This window comes from Furipterus horrens, unplaced genomic scaffold (assembly GCF_987537825.1).
Source record: "Furipterus horrens unplaced genomic scaffold, mFurHor1.1.pri manual_scaffold_17, whole genome shotgun sequence".
NCBI lineage: Eukaryota > Metazoa > Chordata > Mammalia > Chiroptera > Furipteridae > Furipterus > Furipterus horrens.
In genome coordinates, this window is record NW_028327187.1 from 40,097,424 (window position 1) to 40,115,363 (window position 17,940).

Below are 17,940 nucleotides of genomic sequence, written 5' to 3' on the forward strand. Positions count from 1 at the left end.
TTTTTTTTTTTTGTATTTTATTGATTACATTGTTACAATAGTTCCAATTTTCTCCCCTTTACTCCCCTCCCCCCAGCATCTCCCAGTCTTCTTCAGATCAACATTCACAACAGAAAGTTGTACAATATAAATTGTAGATCCCCATGCCTTAAAGTCATTGCAGCTTCAAAAATAACTGTTGAATGTGGTGTGGAGGGGACTAATCTGGTACCATTTGAGGTGGCTAATAATCCAACCCCTCACTTTAAAAATTGAGGTAAAGCCCTGGTTGGTGTGGCTCAGTGGATTGAGTGCCAGCCTGAGAACTGAAAGGTCACTGGTTCGATTCCCAGTCAGGGCACATGCCTGGGTTGCAGGCCAGGTCCCCGGTTGGGGGCGTGTGGGAGGCAACCATGTATCTCACACACTGATGTTTCTCTCCCTCTCTTTCTCCCTCCCTTCCCCTTGCTAAGAAATAAGTAAATTAAAATGTTTTTTTAAAAAATTGAGGGAAAGAATAAAACATGTCTCTTGCCTTTCTGGCAGAAACTGAATTTCAGAACCATAGTCCAGTGGATGAATGGAAGCAGTGCTTTCCTGAAAAGTGTCAGCTTATAAATGTAGATTAAATGATAGATGAGAAAAATCATCATTACACGGCTCCTAATGAAATTAGTGGTTCAAGCAAGGATACCAGATGGCATAAAAACATTAGCTGAAGAGTTGACAGGGTGCTAACCTAACACCACACAAATTATCATCATGTGGCAAGGGGGAAAATAGGTGCAGATGGCAGGAGGGTCAATCTTAGCCTCACTAATGGTGGGACAACTGGATATTACCTGTCCCTTGACAATTGGGACAGCTGGAAAAAATTTAAACATAGGCTATTAGATATTAAGATATGAATAATTCTTAAAAATGTGATCACACTATTTTGACTACACAGGATAGCATTCTTAGTTTTTAAAGAGATATACTGAATTTTTAATAATCAGCACTATTTGAAGTCAACTCCAAGTTAAAAAGCTGCTTTCCAATTAGGAATGCAAAACCGGCACATTACTGAAAATATAATTGGTTTCCAAGAAGCAGAGGAAGAATAGATAAATATTTTGTGGATGAGAAAGAAATACAGATGCAAAGGAGAAGCAATCCCCTGTGTGCCCCCCTCCCCCAATAAGGGCAGCAGCCCAATTACTCACAGAGAAAAGGCAAACAGCAAAGGAACAGGAAGAAATACTGTTGGCCAAAGTGTTACTACAGTGATGAACAAAACATTGTCAAAATACTAGAAACCTTAAGGAAAACTACGCAGAAGATTCCACTTATTTGTGGCCACACCTAAATAAACATTTTTAAAAAAAGTTTATTGTTAGCCCTGACTGCTGTGGCTCAGTGGATTGAGCGTCGGCCTGTGAGCCAAGTGTCACTGGTTTGATTCCCAGTCAGGGCACATGACTTGGTTGCACGTCAGGTCCCCAGTTGGGGGCACATGAGAGGCAACCACACAGTGATGTTTCTCTCCCTCTCTTTCTCCTTTCCCCTCTCTCTAAAAAAAAATAAACAATTTTTTAAAAAAAAGTTTATTGTTTTTTTATTACAGTTGGCCCACTTCTTCCCCCGTGGCTCTGCCCAACCCCGTCCACCCCTTCTCTCACAGTCCATCCCCACCTCGTTGCCCTGTTGTCCACGTCCATGGGTCATTTATACTAGTTCCTTGACTAAACCCTTCCCCGTCTTTCCCCCCTTTTAAAGAAGCGCTATCTCTGGTGTTAAAAAGGACATGGATTATTTCTTTGGATTATGAGTCATTAACTTGGACTATAATGGTTTCTGATTCAGGTTCTACAATTCTCTCTCTATGTATTAGTCCTTCAGAAATTTGTCTGTAAGCCCCAATGTCCCCTTCTCTCAAATGAGGGGTAGGACTGGAATCGAGAGTTCTGAAAATTTATAATTAAAGAAAATATAATTAATCATGTAAACCACCTCATTAGATGACTCTAGGGCCATGTTCATTCTATAATTTGATGATTCTAGTAGTAAAGGATTAGTCTCTTTGCTGGATATACAGTTCAACTTGGGAGGATTGCTGCCATGTAGAGAAAGAAGATTGTTCATTTGATTAAAAAGAAAACATAAAAATCTGTTCTGTTACCCTATCCCCACTCTGGCATTTTTATTACACTTATAGTTTTAAACATTGATTTTATTTAATTGTCTGCAACCATCACAAACAAAAACATCATATGCTTTTAGCGGTCCATTTTGTTAAGTGTATCCACCTCACTAAATTATAGCATTATCTGACTCATTTGGACAACGTATTATCCTCTAGACAGCAAATTGAAAAAAAGCAATTTTTCCTTCTCTGAAAAAGATAATTGATCTGATTTTGCTGTTATTGTTACCCCGTTCACTCTATCACCCAGACTTGAAATCTTGAAAAACATTTTTTACTTTCTCCCCACCTTTCATCACTACACAGAGTCACCAAGTCTTATGAGTGTCCTTCAATAATGCCTCTTGCATCAATTTCCTCTGCTACCACCCTGGTTCAGGTCCCTATCATCTCTCAGAGATGGATGACTACAATATTCTCTGTTCCCTTAATAACTTATGCAGGGTTTCTTTTTATCATAAAAGTAATACATGCTCACTAATAGGCAATTTGGAAATTTCATAAAGGTAGAGAGAGAATAATATCAATTATCCAATCTGCCCAGAGATAAACAATTTGACCCATTGCCAACCACTCATTGTTCTATGTATACATTCATTCATTGTTTTAAAAATTAGGATTATAGCCCTGACTGGTGTTGCTCAGTGGGTTGGGCATTGTCCCGCGAACTAACAGGTCACTGGTTCGATTCCAGGTCATGGCACATGCCTGGGTTACAGGTTCAGTCCTGGGTCAGGGCGCATCTGAGAGGCAACCAATTGATTTTTCTCTCGCACATCAATGTTTCTTTCTGTCTCTTTCTCCCTCCCCTCCCCCTCTTTAAAAATAAGTAAAATATTTTTATATACGCACTTACGATGTTTCTTACTCTTATATCATGAATATTTTACTGACATTAAATATTTAGAAAACCTAACTTCTTAAAAACTGATTTCCATAGTTGATGTTTCAGCGGTTTCCAATTTTTCATGCTACAAACAAATGCTGCATTGACCATCCTTGTGCCATTGTTAGATAATTCCTTTAAAATAGATTACTAAATGTATAATTACAAGATCAAAGATTCTTGTTACAATTTTTCAAGTTGCTCTTCAGAAAGAATATATACCATTTTACAGGCCTCCCAGCAGTGCACAAAGTGCCAGTTCCCCACTGGATATTATCACTTTTTAGAAATTTATTAGGCTGAAAATTTATATCTTATTAATGCTATGGTTGTCATGTCTTGTGTGTATTAGTGAGTCCAAACGTGTTTTCACAGATATTGGTCATTTGGGTCATGGCACTTTGACCGGTCTTCATTCTGCTCAGAGGGGTAGCAAACTCAAATGCCTTTTAGGGGTCTAAAATCACAATGGGAATTGGAAATGGGAGGACTTGAGATGAACTGGAGAACGTGCCCTGCTCAAAATTCCATATTAAAAAAAATTTAAATACATCACACTGTACAAACAAAACATCTATGGGGCAAATTCATGACTAGGTTCCCAGTTTGCTACCATGCTAGTGCCTCCTCCCCCTTTAATTTATTCCTTCCTATGGTCAGAATGACATTCCTAATACTTTCCTATGTAAGATCAGCCATTAAGTGATTCTGCATCTTTTCCTCAGAACTCCTCTATCCCAACCTTCTACTTCTATCATTCAGAACTCTTTAAAGGGGGTGAGGTTCTTGAGGATAAGCACTTTCTCTTATAAGACTCAGTGCAGCATAGTGGAAAGAGAACTCTGGAATCAAGACAGTCCTGGTTCGAATCCCACCTAACCACCTACTAGTCTTGCTGACGGTCCATTTCCTCATCTGTAAAATGGTACTAACAGCACCTACACCACAAGGTGTTTGTGAGCATTCAATAAGGGCATATAAGAAAGGCACTTAGAACTTCCAGCCAAGGTGGAGGCTTAGGTAGACACGCTGCCATCTCCATCACAACTAAGAAGGAATTTACGACCACTTCAAAAATAAAAAAAAATAAATAAAAAGAAAATCCAGAAAACTGAAACTACATGGAAGTTCAACAAAGAAATAAGAAATATTCGGCCAGAAAGGTAGGAGGGGCGGACCCGGGACAGAGAGAACAAGGTACGGCGCTGCAGCAGCGCCTGCAGGGGAGGTACTTGGCAACAGTGGCAGTCACTCAGGGACTGTAGCCACTGCAGAAAGCGCAGTCATACATTTTAAATCTGAGAAGTGATCCCAGCCCCAGACCAGACAGTGCAGATTGTGGTTCCAGTGCTGGGGAAAATAGAGCTGTATTGCTTCTGACTGTGAAAACCAAAGGGGGATTGGGGTGGAGGAAGAAACTACTGGTCTCAAAGGGGTGAGTGCAGGGCAAATGGCACTGTTCCTTCTTAGATCTCCTCTTCCACATACAGCACCACAACGTGGTGAAACGGGTCACCAGCACTGATGAATACCTAAGGCTCCACCCCTTACAATATAACAGGTGCGACAGCTCTACCTAAGACACAGAGGCAAACACAGAAAGGTGTCAAGATGAGGAGACAGAGAAGTACAGCCGAAAAAGGGGGGCAGATCAGGGTTCCGGTGGGAGAACTAAGCGATGAGGATAGCCAACCTAACAGACGAGGAGATAGCCAACCTAACAGATGTAGAGTTCAAAACACTGGTGATAAATATGCTCATAGGCTTGATAGAAAAGATTAAGCATGACAGGGTAGAAATGAAGGCTATACTAAGTGAAATGAAGGAAAACCCACATGAAACTAGTGGTGAAAGAAAGGAAATTCGGGTTCAAATCAACGAATTGGAACATAGGAAGAAATGAACAGTCAATCAGTACAGAAGAAGGAAACAAGAATTGAAAAAAAATAAGGAGAGGCTTAGAAACCTCTGATACTTTAAATATTCCAGCATCTGAATCATAGGGGTGCCAGAAGGAGAAGAGGGAGGACAAGAAATTGAAAGCTTAAAGGAAAAAATAATGAAGAAAAATTTCCCTAATTTGGGGAAGGAAATGGACATATGGGTCTAGGAAGCACAGACAGTCCCAAAGAAACTAGACCCAGGGAGGACCACACCAAGACACATCATAATTAAAATGCTAAAGGTTAGGATAAAAAGAGAATCTTAAAAGCAGCAAGAGAAAAGAAGAGAATTACTGACGAAGGGGTACCTATAAGACTAGCAGCTGATTTCTCAAAAGAAACATTGCAGGCAAGAAGGGGCTGGCAAGAAGTATTCTTGTGGTGAAAAGCAAGGACCTACAAGCAAGATTACTCTATCCAGCAAAGCTATCATTTAGAATGGAAGGGCAGATGAAGTGCTTCCCAGACAAGGTAAAGCTAAAGGAGTTCATTATCTCGAAGCCATTATTATATGAAATGTTAAAGAGACTTATTTAAGAAAAAGAACATCAACACTGTGAACATTAAAATGACAACAAACCCACAACTATCAACAACTCTATCTAAAAAATAAAAACAAAAACAAAAACAAACTAAGTGGACAACCAGAGTGGGAACAGAATCATAGGTAGGGGGAGCATGTGGGGGGAGGTCAGCTGGGAGGGAGAAGGAGGGAGAAGGAGGGAAATGGGGCAGGAATTAAGAAGCATAGTAGGAGGGTGCAAAATAGACAGGGAGATGTTAAGAACAGTACAGGAAAGTGTAAAGTCAAAGAACTTATCTGCACAACCCATGGACATGGACTAAGGGGGCAGGGATTGCTGGAGGGAGGGAGGTGCTGGGTGAAGGGGACAGGGAAAAGAAATTGGGACAACTGTAACAGCATAATCAATAAAACATAAGAAAGTACAGCATTAACAAAATTGAAAAAATAAAAATAAATAATGAAGGTAAAAAAACAAAAGAAAGGCACTTAGTACACTGCCTGGCACATATGCACTTCTAATAGCTGGTTAGAGTTGTTAGAGTACTTGCACAATTCCCAACCTCCAGGATTTATCATAGTAGCTGGTGAAATGAAGAAAGAGATGGGGCAGGGGGTAATCCGAAGGCAAATATCTGTAACAGTGATTTTCAAAGTCTTGTCCACATACTATACTGCCAGGCCTGGAATCACCTGTGGGCTCCTGACAAATATGCAGACTCCTGGGCCCCTTCCCATACTTGCTAAATTAGAATTTCTAGAGCTATGACCCAGGATTCTTTATTCTTACAAGCATTCTAGGTGACTGTAACTCAACTAAAGTTGAAGAGCCAGTGGTTGCCATATTCACCTCAGTTACAGTGTACAATCTCCTTTGCATATAGCTGACTTCTGGACCTCCATTCCTAGTAGTGCCCTATCTCCCAGGGCCTGGCAAAGTTATCCACTGTTTGTGAGCATGACTTGGTGAAAAAGTGATCCAAATGAATCATCTTTGGCTAGCATGTTAGCCTCCCTGCCTTCCTTCCCTAGCTACATATCATTGCTGTCATTGTGAATTACTCATTATTACAAGAATTGTTTGGGGACTAAAGATAAATGTAAAGTATTAGTATTAATAGTACAAATCACTAACACTTACTAAGCATCTATAATGTGCCAGGCATACTAAGTAGTTTTTGTGTATTAAGTAAATGTAATCCGTATAACAACGCTATGAAGCAGGTGCTATTATTACCTCTCATTTACAAAATGGGAAAACTGAGGCACAGAAGGTTAAGGAAATTACTTCAGGTCAAAGAGATGGTAAATGACACAGCAGATATTTGAATCCAGACAATCTGACTCCAGAGCCCAGTCTATTATCTACTATGCTGAACTACTTCCCTAAATTAACTGCTCTATGCCTGACATTAATAATTTAAGATATATACAATGATATTGAGATTTATATTATTTAATGTCTTCATTGTTTTCTTTGGGTGAATGTATTTATTAGAGAAAATCGAAACTCCTTTGTTCCCATAAGGTCTTAGGTTTTCCAGCCACAAATTCTAACATCAGAGTTTGTAGCAAACTAACTATAGCAGTTGGGGTAGGTTTGCTTTACTTCCACACATTCAGGGACCAGCTTTCCAGGCAATAGCATGAACAAAATCTATTTCAATTGTTTACCCTATCTATATAGTTCCCCAAATCAAGCTGTACAATTTTTTCCAAGAGCCAGAAGCCTTACTTATTGGGCTAGTTTTATAACAGAGGTCTTCCCCCGCATGCTTGGATCAAATATGTTCCCTACCCCAGAGAGAGAATGAAGCCAAGTGCTATGACAGTGTTCTGGAGAATTCTTAAATGCTATGCTTGAACTGAGATACAACATTTCCAATCAGGTCTTCATTAATTTTTTAGGTAAAATGTAGTTTCAAATAACCAATTTTGAAGTGTAATTCTGACACATGCTATAACATGGATGAACCCTGAAAACATTATGCTAAGTGGAACAAGCAAGACACAAAAGGACACATATTGAAAGATTCCATTTATATGAGGTACCTAGAATAGGCAAATTCAGAGACACAGAAAGTAGAACAGAGGTTATCAGGGGCTGGGGGTTATTGTTTAATGGAAGCAGTTTCAATTTGGGATGACGAAAAGTTCTGGAAATAGTGATGATGGTTGTACAACATTATAAATGTATTTAATGCCATTGAACTGCACACTTAAAAATGGTTAAAATGGTACATTTTATGTTATGTACATTTTACCAAACTTAAAACAAATCTCATAGTTTCCAAAAAAACACACGCAATTTTGAATCTCATGGAATCAGTGCTTACCAGGGTATCATCATTCTGGTCTCCAAACATTTCTTTAAAAATCTTGCCAGGATCAGGAATTGGAGGGAATATAATGATCTTGAGCCTTTAAGAAAATAGAGAAATTTTTGGTAAAATCTTTCACCCTATAGGAACATCACACTTAAATACAGCCATGTTAAAAGTAGGCTTGGACAAAAGACATAGTAAACAAGACATCTTTTGTTATAGAGCAGTTGTAAAGAAATCTATTTTCTTTTCAACTTTTGTTTATTGATTTTTTTTTTTTAGAGATAGAGGGAGAGAGGTAAGAAAAACCCCATCATTTTGATGTTCCACTTATTTATGCATCATTGGTTGCTTCTTGTATGTGCTCTGAGTAGGATCAAACCTGCAACCTTGGTTTATTTGGACAATGCTCTAACCATTTGAGCTATCAAGCCAGGGCAAGAAATCTCTAAAATAAGCTGAGAAATCAATGTCCAAAGAGGATCAAGTCGGGGTGGAGTAAAGGAAGTTTCAGGACAAGCAGACGACTTAAAACTTATCACTTAAAATGTTTTCCTCCTTTACTGAGATATAATTCACAAATGGAAATAGTACATAGTTGGCCCAGACCAGCATGGCTCAGTTGGTTGGGCATTGTCCCACAAAGCAAAAGGTTGCAGGTTTGATTCCCAGTCAGGGCACATGCCTGGGTTGTAGGTTTGGTCCCTGGTCGGGGCACATACAAGAAGCAACAGATTAATGTTTCTGTCTCACATTGATGTCTCCCTCTCTTTCTCACTTCCTTCACCTCTCTCTAAAAACAAATAAAATCTTTTTTGTTAAATGTACATATTTGAAGTGTATGTACAATGCAATGTTTTGCTATATATATATATATATAGTGAAATGATCACCACGATAAAACTAATTAACACATCCATCATCTCACATAGTTATGATTGCGTGTGTGTGTGATACCCTATCATTCAATAATGCTTTAGTTATCATAGACCAGATGGGAGCTTCCTGTTCATAATTTGGACAAAAATAATCTGAGAACAGGGTACATTCCTCTTTTCTATTTCTTTTTCTCACTTCTCTCCGCTATTTTTACTCCGCCTTGCTAGAGTACTGCATCCCTTCGGGCTCGATACATCGGTGTGCATCGGTGTGCCCAGGGTTCAGCCTCTTGTCCTCTTTATTGCACTCTCCTTATGAGCACTTTCTTCTGGTCTTAGGGGTTCAAATCCATTTACATGCCAAGATTTCCCAAAATTCTATCTCCAGCCCAGACCTCTCTTAAACTCCAGATTTATGCATACAACTACCTATTTCTATTTGGCCATCTAACAGGCTTCTCAAATTTACCATGTTCAAAACTGAAGTTCTCACCTTTACATTTAAACCAGCTCTCCTCATAAATTTCTCCACCACAGTAAATAGTTCCAGCGTTCACTCAGTTTGCTGAAGCCAAAAATCGAAGTTATGTTTGAGTCCTCAATTTCCCACACACATCCAGAGAAGCAGCCATCAGCTAGTGCTACCAATTCTATCTTCAAAATATATCTCACATCAGACCAGCTGTTACTACCTCCATTGCCAACCACCTAGCCTAGGCTATTCTCATCTTTCCCCTCAGACACTGCAATACCTCCTAAACTAATCTGCCTTCTTCCATTCTTGCCCATCCTTCACTCAGCAAATACAGTAGTCCCTCTCTATATTGCAATTCACTTATCGCAGCCTCATTGTATCACGGGATTTTTAAAAATATTATATTTAATTATTTATCGTGGATTTTTCGCTGTATTGTGGGATTTTGAGGTACTGTATATGCATGTTGTTAAATTTACATAGGTTTAAGAGTGTAGAATAAATGTAAGGTTCCTACTTTGCGGATTTTCACCTACCATGGGGGGGTCTAGAACATAATATCCGCGATAAGTGAGGGAATACTGTATAGTGATCTTTTCTGACGGTAAATCAGATCATGTCCCTCCCCTGCTTTAAACTCTCCAATGTTTCCCCCTTAAGCTTAGGATAAAATTTCAATCCCTTGCCATGGCCTACATGATCCAGCCCTGCCAATCTCTCCAGCCTCATCTCCTGTCGCTTTCTCCCTTGCACACTTTACTCCAACAAGATACACAAAGTTCATCCCAGCCTCGGAGACTGCATTTACTGTTCCCTTGGCCTAGAATACTCTTTCTCTGAATATCTAACCTTTCTCCCTATTATCTCCACAACTTTATACTCACTATGTGAAGTTGTAGTATTTACGATTTGTTTTTTATATATATAATTTGTTATATGTATATATATATATATAATGTATGTATACTGTTCACTGCTGTAATGCCAACAATGATGACAGTGACTGGCACACAGATAGGCACTCAATAAATGTACGTATTTACGGAAGGAGCAAACGGTAGTGCCAGGCTAGCCCCTATGGTGAGATAGGAAAAGGAGAACATTCTCAAGGAATAACTACCATATATTACAGACAACTTGGTAAAGCTCTCATTCCTACAGCATCAAAAAGGAATCTGATTTGGATTCATACCAGACAGGTCATTTAATTAGTCACAGTCTCCATTTCTAAAACTTCATTCCAACAGCTATCAACTAAGTGTTAATAAATTAGGCATTTGAAAGGGTAGAGTGAACACAGGTATTATCAATAATTCTAAACATATGCAAAGGGAAGAGTGCCTGAGCAGAGCCCTGGGAAACTAATTCAACACTTTCCTCACCAGTAAGTGGGCATAATAATAATTTTTTGCCATGCCATAGTACCAAAAGCCAGTTATAACCCAAATTCCTTTAATATATTGGGCAAACATCAATGACCCAAACAGAGCAATAACCTTGGCAACCAGGCTAGCAGAAACTATCAAGCTTGCCTGAGCAGCTGCCTTACCTTTTTAGATAAAGCAGAAGGACAATGATTGCACCTGCAACAATGATCGGAATGAGGAGTAACATGGTTGTGTAGAGTGTGGGATTAGTCTTATTACCTGGAAAATGAAAAGCAAACAGAAAGATATGAGAAATCAAATCCTTTTAAAAATAAACCAAGCAACAACTCTATTATAGACTAATGAGGTCACAGATATTTCTGCCCTCCTCCCCAGCCTATTTTCCAGAAACCTTCAATCATCTTATCTTCTGTTATATTAATACTGAGGGAGGGGAGGAGTCCTGCTCTGGTACCTAAAATTTCGTGAATGAATAAACACCTTAAAAATTATCTGAAATCTGGATATTTTAACAGGTGTCAGACACTATTAACAAAGATGTTATATCTGTTAAATATGTCTTCTCATTAACAGTAACAATCTTTTCTTATTGGTTACTTAATACTATTAAAACAGCTAAAATAATCCTACGAACAACTGCCACTACTACTATTCTTAACTGAGCACCTACTATGTGCTCCATACCATACTAGGTGCTTCTACATGCTTATATCTATGCTATAGAGATAGATAATATTGTCTCCTGTTTATACAGAAGAGAAGGATAAGGCTCAGAGCAGATTACTGGCTTGTCTCTAAGGGTTTAGTAAGTGATGGAGTCAAGCCTCAATTCCAGCACTGTCCAATTTCACAGTCTTTCATTAACTGCCTTGTTACACTTAACACATACAATATCATATGTCTATTTATTTGCTTATCTTTTCTACTAGGGCATGAACATTTAGAATGCATCATCAAGGCCTAACATCATCAGCCTCTAAGATGACCCCAAATGATCCCTGCCTCCTGATATTCAAACACTTGTGTAATCTCCTCCCCTTGAGGGTGGGCTGGACTAACTGACTCATTTGTGAAGAACTGAATAGCAACAGTGATGAGATATCATTTCCACGATCCAGTTATAAAAGATCCTGGTTTCTATTCTGGGTGTTCTCTCATACACTCTTTCTTGCTTTGATCACTCACTTGGGGAAGCCAGCTGCTGTTATGTAATGAGGTAGCCCCTATGGGAAGATCCATGTGGCAAGGAACTGAAGGAGGTCTCTGTATTAATTTCCTAGAATTGCTGTGACAAATCACCATACACTGGTCAGTTTAAAACAACAGAAATATGTTCTCTCACAGTTCTGGAGGCTGAAAATCCAAAATGAAGGTATCAACAGGGACATGTTCCCTCTGAAGGGTCTGGAGAAGAATCCTTCCTTGCCTGTTCCTAGCTTCTGGTGGTTCCCAGAATCCTTGGCATTCCTTGGCTTGCAGCTGCATCACTCTAATCTCTGCCTCCATCTTCACATGGTCTTCTTCCCTGTATGTCTGTATGTCTCTGTATTTCTATGTATCCTCTCTTCTTCTTATAAGAATACTAGTCATTGGATTTAGGGCCTACTCCATCCCAGTATGACCTCATCTCAACTTGACTACATCTGCAAAAAATCTTCCAAATACAGTCGCATTCACAGGTACCAGGGGTTGGAACTTGAACATATCTTTTTGGGGGGATACGATTGAGACTCCCCAATGACCACATTAGTAGTGAACTTGGAAGTGGACTATCCAGCCCCAGTCAAGCCTTCAGATGATGCTCTAGTCCCCACTGATAGCTTGACTGTAACCTCATGAGAGAACTTGAGCCAGAGGCACCTAGCTAAGTTGTGTCGAGATTCCAGACACACAGAAACTGTGAAATGATAGAGAGGTTTTTAAAGCCACTATATTTGGGGTGATTTGTTATACAACAATAGATAACTAATACAACCATGTCCGGCACATAGCTTGTTCCGTTTCTCAATTAACAGGGAATTGACTACCTCAACAACCTCTCTCTGACTGTTAAAAAGCTGTTAGAAAGTCCTTAAGTTGGTCCTATTTTGCCCCACGAAGCCACAAAAAAGACAGCCTGCCTATTCCCTTTTCTACCTGACAATACCTCAAATGTTAGACTTAATCAGTCATGACTCCCCAATATTACTTTGTCAACTGTTCCTCCCTCAATTTTGAGATTCTTCAGCATCATAATTATCCTTTCAAAATAGACAGCAGCCTGCTGACACGCCCCCTACAATGTGGTGCCCAGAATGAGTAGGGCACACTTCCGACGTGGCCTGGATGCTCAGCCCTGCCCTGTGGCACTCCCTGGGTTTAGGCGCTGCACTGTCACTGCTGCCTATGGCTGCATGTGCCTTTAGGGGTACTTAAGGGTCCAACCTTTAGTTACTTTGAGTTTATAGTCAAATAAAAACCTATACCCCATCCTGCAACACACACATTTATAAACCACACAGGTCTTTTCAATCAGTCCTATACATGAGCCTGACACATAGCTTGTTCAGCCTCTCAATTAATAAATGAAACCGTTTTTTCCCCCCAAACCTAGATACAAGTTTATCCCTATTAAATGCCATCAAGAATCACTGTTCTACTTTTGATTCTATCATCAGCACATAGATTAGACTTCTAGCATTGTATGATCTGTAGATTTAATCATGCCTATCTTCTATATTTTTGTTCAGGTTGTTAATAAAGATGGAGAAAGGACAGAAGAGAAGAGAACACCATTTGGATGGTGGATTTTCAAGGAACTATATATTGCAAATTAACCCTGGGTAATTTGACAGTAATTAAACAGAAGCTACATTTCCGTTGTAATACTCTCTGGCTGACATCAAAAATGCAGAACAGTCCCTTCCCCCATCCCATTTTCTGCTTCAGTTTAGATTCCATGCATCAATGGTTTCAGTTTTAATGAAATCCTGTTCTCTTACCTATACTCATCACTGGACTCCAATTACTCCAGAGCTTGTTATCTTCATAGCATAACTTATTTGTTTTGACTCTCATTCTCACTGTGTTCAAAGTATCAGGAAGAATACCAGGAACCTGGAAACAAACTGTACCCTGAAATAAAAAGTAAAAAAAAAATCAGTTTTTTCTCTTTCTCTGGTACTGAATCCTAAATATAACTATCAGCCAAATTCTGCATATGATTAAAACTTGGATTGTAATCCAAATTATCTGAGTTTATAACCCCTGGATAAAAATTGGCAATAATACACAGAACAAAGTAGTTCGTTTATCTCAAAGCGGTTCAAATTTAGGCTATGCTGCCCCTGCCCCACCCCCAATTACTCTTATGAATTTAAGCCCAAATAGCTAAAGTTGAATTTACTGACCTCCAGGTTTCCCTCAGATTCTGAATTATCACACAAAGGTTCGTCAACCTTGAAAATATAAAAAATGAGTTAGTTGAAAATATTAAAAAGGCCACATTTTACATCATTTAACCATTCCTTTATCCCATTAAAAGAGAATCAGATACAGTGAAAAAAGAATGGTTTTTAAATAAGTGGTGCTGGGTCGATTACATATCCATATGGGGGAAAAATCTTGACCCCTACCTCACACTATTTAAAAAGTCAATTCCAGACAGACTGCACATCAAAATGTAAAAATTAAAATAAATGAACAAATAAGTACGTAAATACAACAAGATTTTGCATGAAAACATAGAACATCTTCATGACCTTGAAGCAAAAAAAAAAAAAAAGTATTTTAAATAGGACCAAAATAATATTAACCATAAAGAAAATATTTTTATAGTCATCCATATTAAAATTAAAACTTCAGTTCATCAAAATGTATCTTATTAAGGAAATGAAAAGGTAAGGTATAGGGTAAGAGAAGATATTTGCAAATTCTGACAAAGGACTTGCATATATATATATATATATATATAATATATTTACATTTATACATAATATACACACACATACATATATCCAAAAATTAATAAGGAAAGGACAGACGACCCAAAAGAAAAACTGGCAAAAGACTTGAGGAGGCAGTGTGTATATTAAAGTCTCTGGGCTCTTGTTTAAATGTAAATCCTCTTGTGTTGTTTATCTGTTACTCAGATACCTCTATGAGAAAAGGAAAACAAAGGCACAGAGAACCAAGTAGACAGTTTGCAGGCATGGAGGTAGTCAAAGATGAGTCATTTCTTACTTTGTGAGTCTGTCATAAGCTACCTCTAACCACTGCCCCCATGTGATGGTATCAGTTCATGTTCCAACCTACTTCCCCCTCTTAACATGAGGCAAAATAATTCCTCAAAAAGTCTTGAAAAAGAAAAAAATGATCTAACCAGCACAGTTCAAGATCAGAGAGCACACAAAAAGCCAATGACATTCTAGAGGAGGAAGCAGCTGGTGACCATCTGCTGGGAGAGAGTACATTAAACTCAAGTGTGTAAACAGGGTTACTTCCACACAAACTATTGTTCTGATTTAAGTGAATAAATTTTATAGTATGTGTGTTCTCTTCCATTCAGAAGCTTGTAAAAAATGTAGTTCAATTCAACAAACTTTTATTAAGTGATAACTACACAAATGGTGTTATACCAAGTATTCTTTGTCAAGGTTTAATACATGAAGACCAAATTTTGAAGTCATATTTATTAGCTGTGTGGTCTGTAGTAAGTTACTTAACCTCTCTGGGTCTTAGTCTCTCAATGAAATGTAACCTATTTCATGAAACGTTATAAAGCACTATATAAGAAGCACACAGAAAAGTATATTTGTAGCATATAATAAACCTTTAATAAGTGATGGCTGTTACTATGAAGGGGAAGTATTAATGTGGTCCCCAGTGATTAAGAACAAAACCTTTGAACTTAGACTTTTGCTGCAATCTTGACTCTACCACTTTCTAAAAATGTAATCTTAGGAGTAACCTCTGAGACTGTTTTCTTATCTGTAAAATGGGGGGTGGGGGTCGGGGCAGGGGAGAGAAACAAGATCTAAATCCTTGGGTTTATTATAAGAACTTAATGAGACAATTCAGATAAAATGCTTATTAGATCTACGAAGTACAGCCCTGGCTAGTGCGCTCAGTGAATTGAGCATCAGCCTGCGACCAAAGAGTTGCCAGTTCGATTCCCAATCAGGGCACATGCCTGGGTTGCAGGCCAGGTCCCCAGTTGGGGGTGTGTGAAAGACAACCACACATTGATGTTTCTCTCCCTCTTTTTTTTTTTAATTTTACTTTTTGGTTTTTCAATTACAGTTGTCCCATTTTTCCCCCATTGCTCCCCTCTCCCAGCCCATCCCTTCTCCCACAATCATATCCCTCCCCGTTGTCGATGTCCATGAGTCGTTCATACACGTTCCTTGACTAGACCCTTCCCTTACTTATCCCCCTTCTCTCCCTCCCCCCACCCCCCTACTGAATACTATTCTAGTCTTTGCTTATTTAGTTCCTTTGTGTTGTTGTTTAGTTTCCTGTATTAGGTGATATCATATGGTATTTTGCTTTCTTTGCCTGGCTTATTTCACTAAGCATAATTCTCTCTGGTTCCATCCATGTTGTCGCAAATGGCAGGAGTTCCTTCTTTCTTTCTGCTACATAGTATTCCATTGTGTAAATGTACCACCGTTTTTGGATCCACTCATCTACAGATGGGCACTTAGGCTGTTTCCAGCACTTAGCTATTGTAAACAGGGCTGCTATGAACATAGGGGTGCATAGGTTTTTTTGAATTAGGGTTTTAGGATTTTTTGGGTATAATCCAAGCAGTGGAATCGCTGGTTCAAAAGGCAGTTCCACTTTTAGTTTTTGGAGGTAATTCCACACTGTTCTCCATAGTGGCTGCACCAGTCTGCATTCCCACCAACAGTGAAGTAGGGTTCCCGTTTCTCCACATCCTTGCCAGCACTTGTTGTTTGTTGATTTGTTGATGATGGCCATTCTGACTGGTGTAAAATGGTATCTCATTGTGGTTTTTACTTGCATCTCCCTGATGGCTAATGATGTTGAGCATTTTTTCATGTGCCTATGGACCTTCTGTATGTCCTCTTCAGAGAAGTGTTTGTTCAGGTCCTTTGCCCATTTTTTAATTGGGTTGTTTGTTTTCTTGATGTTGAGTCGTATAAGACCTTTATATATTTTGGAGATCAGTCCCCTGTCTGTGATATCATTGGCAAATATGTTTTCCCATATGGTTGGTTTCCTTTTCATCTTGCTGATGTTTTCTTTTGCTGAGCAGAAACTTTTTAGTTTGATGTAGTCCCATTGTTTATTTTTTCCTTTATTTCTCTTGCCTTAGGAGATGTATCCATGAAGATATTGTTACGTGGGATATCTGAAATTTTCCTGCCTATGTTTTCCTCTAGGACTTTTATGGTGTCACGGCTTACATTTAAGTCTTTAATCCATCTTGAGTTTATTTTTGAGTGTGGTGTAAGTTGGTGGTCTAGTTTCATTTTTTTGCAGGTCCCTGTCCAGTTCTCCCAGCACCATTTGTTAAAGAGGCTCTTCTCATTCCATTTTATGTTCCTTCATCCTTTATCAAAGATTAGTTGACCATAGAGGCCTGGGTTTATTTCTGGACTCTCTATTCTGTTCCACTGATCTATATGTCTGTTCTTATGCCAGTACCAGACTGTTTTGATCACAGTGGCTTTGTAGTATTGTTTGATGTCTGGTATCGTGATTCCTCCTGCTGTGTTCTTCTGTTTCAAGATTGCTTTTGCTATTCGGTGTCTTTTTTGGTTCCATATGAATTTTGGGAGGATTTGTTCTAGGTCAGTGAAATATGTCATTGGTATTTTAATAGGGATTGCATTGAATCTGTAAATTGCTTTGGGTAGTATGGCCATTTTGATGATGTTGATTCTTCCCATCCAAGAACATGGTATTTGCTTCCATTTATTTGTATCTTCCTTAAGTTCTTTCTTCAATGTTGCATAAATTTCAGTGTACAGGTCTTTTATCTCTTTGGTTAAGTTTATTCCTAGGTACTTTATTTTTCTTGTTGCTATAGTAAATGGTATTTTCTTTTTTGCCTCTGTCTCTGATATTTTATTGTTGGTGTACAGAAATGCCTTAGATTTCTGTATATTTATTTTGTACCCTGCTATTTTGCCAAATTCACTTATATCGAGTAGTCTTTTAGTGGAGTCTACAGGGTTTTCTACGTATACTATCATGTCGTCTTCAAATAGTGATAAGTTTTACTTCTTCTTTCCCAATTTGGATGCCTTTTATTTCTTTGTCTTGTCTGATTACTGTGGCTAGGACTTCCAACACTATGTTGAATAGAAGTGGGGAGAGTGGACAGCCTTGTCTTGTTCCTGATTTCAGGGG

General features: G+C 38.7%; 1 protein-coding gene across 1 annotated transcript in view; it reads right to left on the reverse strand.

Annotated features, from left to right (window-relative positions):
• The window catches only part of IL13RA1 (interleukin 13 receptor subunit alpha 1), a 64,975-nt gene that overhangs the window by 6,927 nt on the left and 40,108 nt on the right, over positions 1–17,940 (reverse strand). Inside the window, exons 7-10 of the mRNA XM_090265058.1 lie at positions 13,971–14,018; positions 13,563–13,695; positions 10,743–10,839; positions 7,853–7,937 (exon numbers count right to left, since the gene is read on the reverse strand). Coding sequence (XP_090121184.1) covers positions 7,853–7,937; positions 10,743–10,839; positions 13,563–13,695; positions 13,971–14,018 — 363 coding nt within the window. The remainder of the gene's footprint in view (positions 1–7,852; positions 7,938–10,742; positions 10,840–13,562; positions 13,696–13,970; positions 14,019–17,940) is intronic.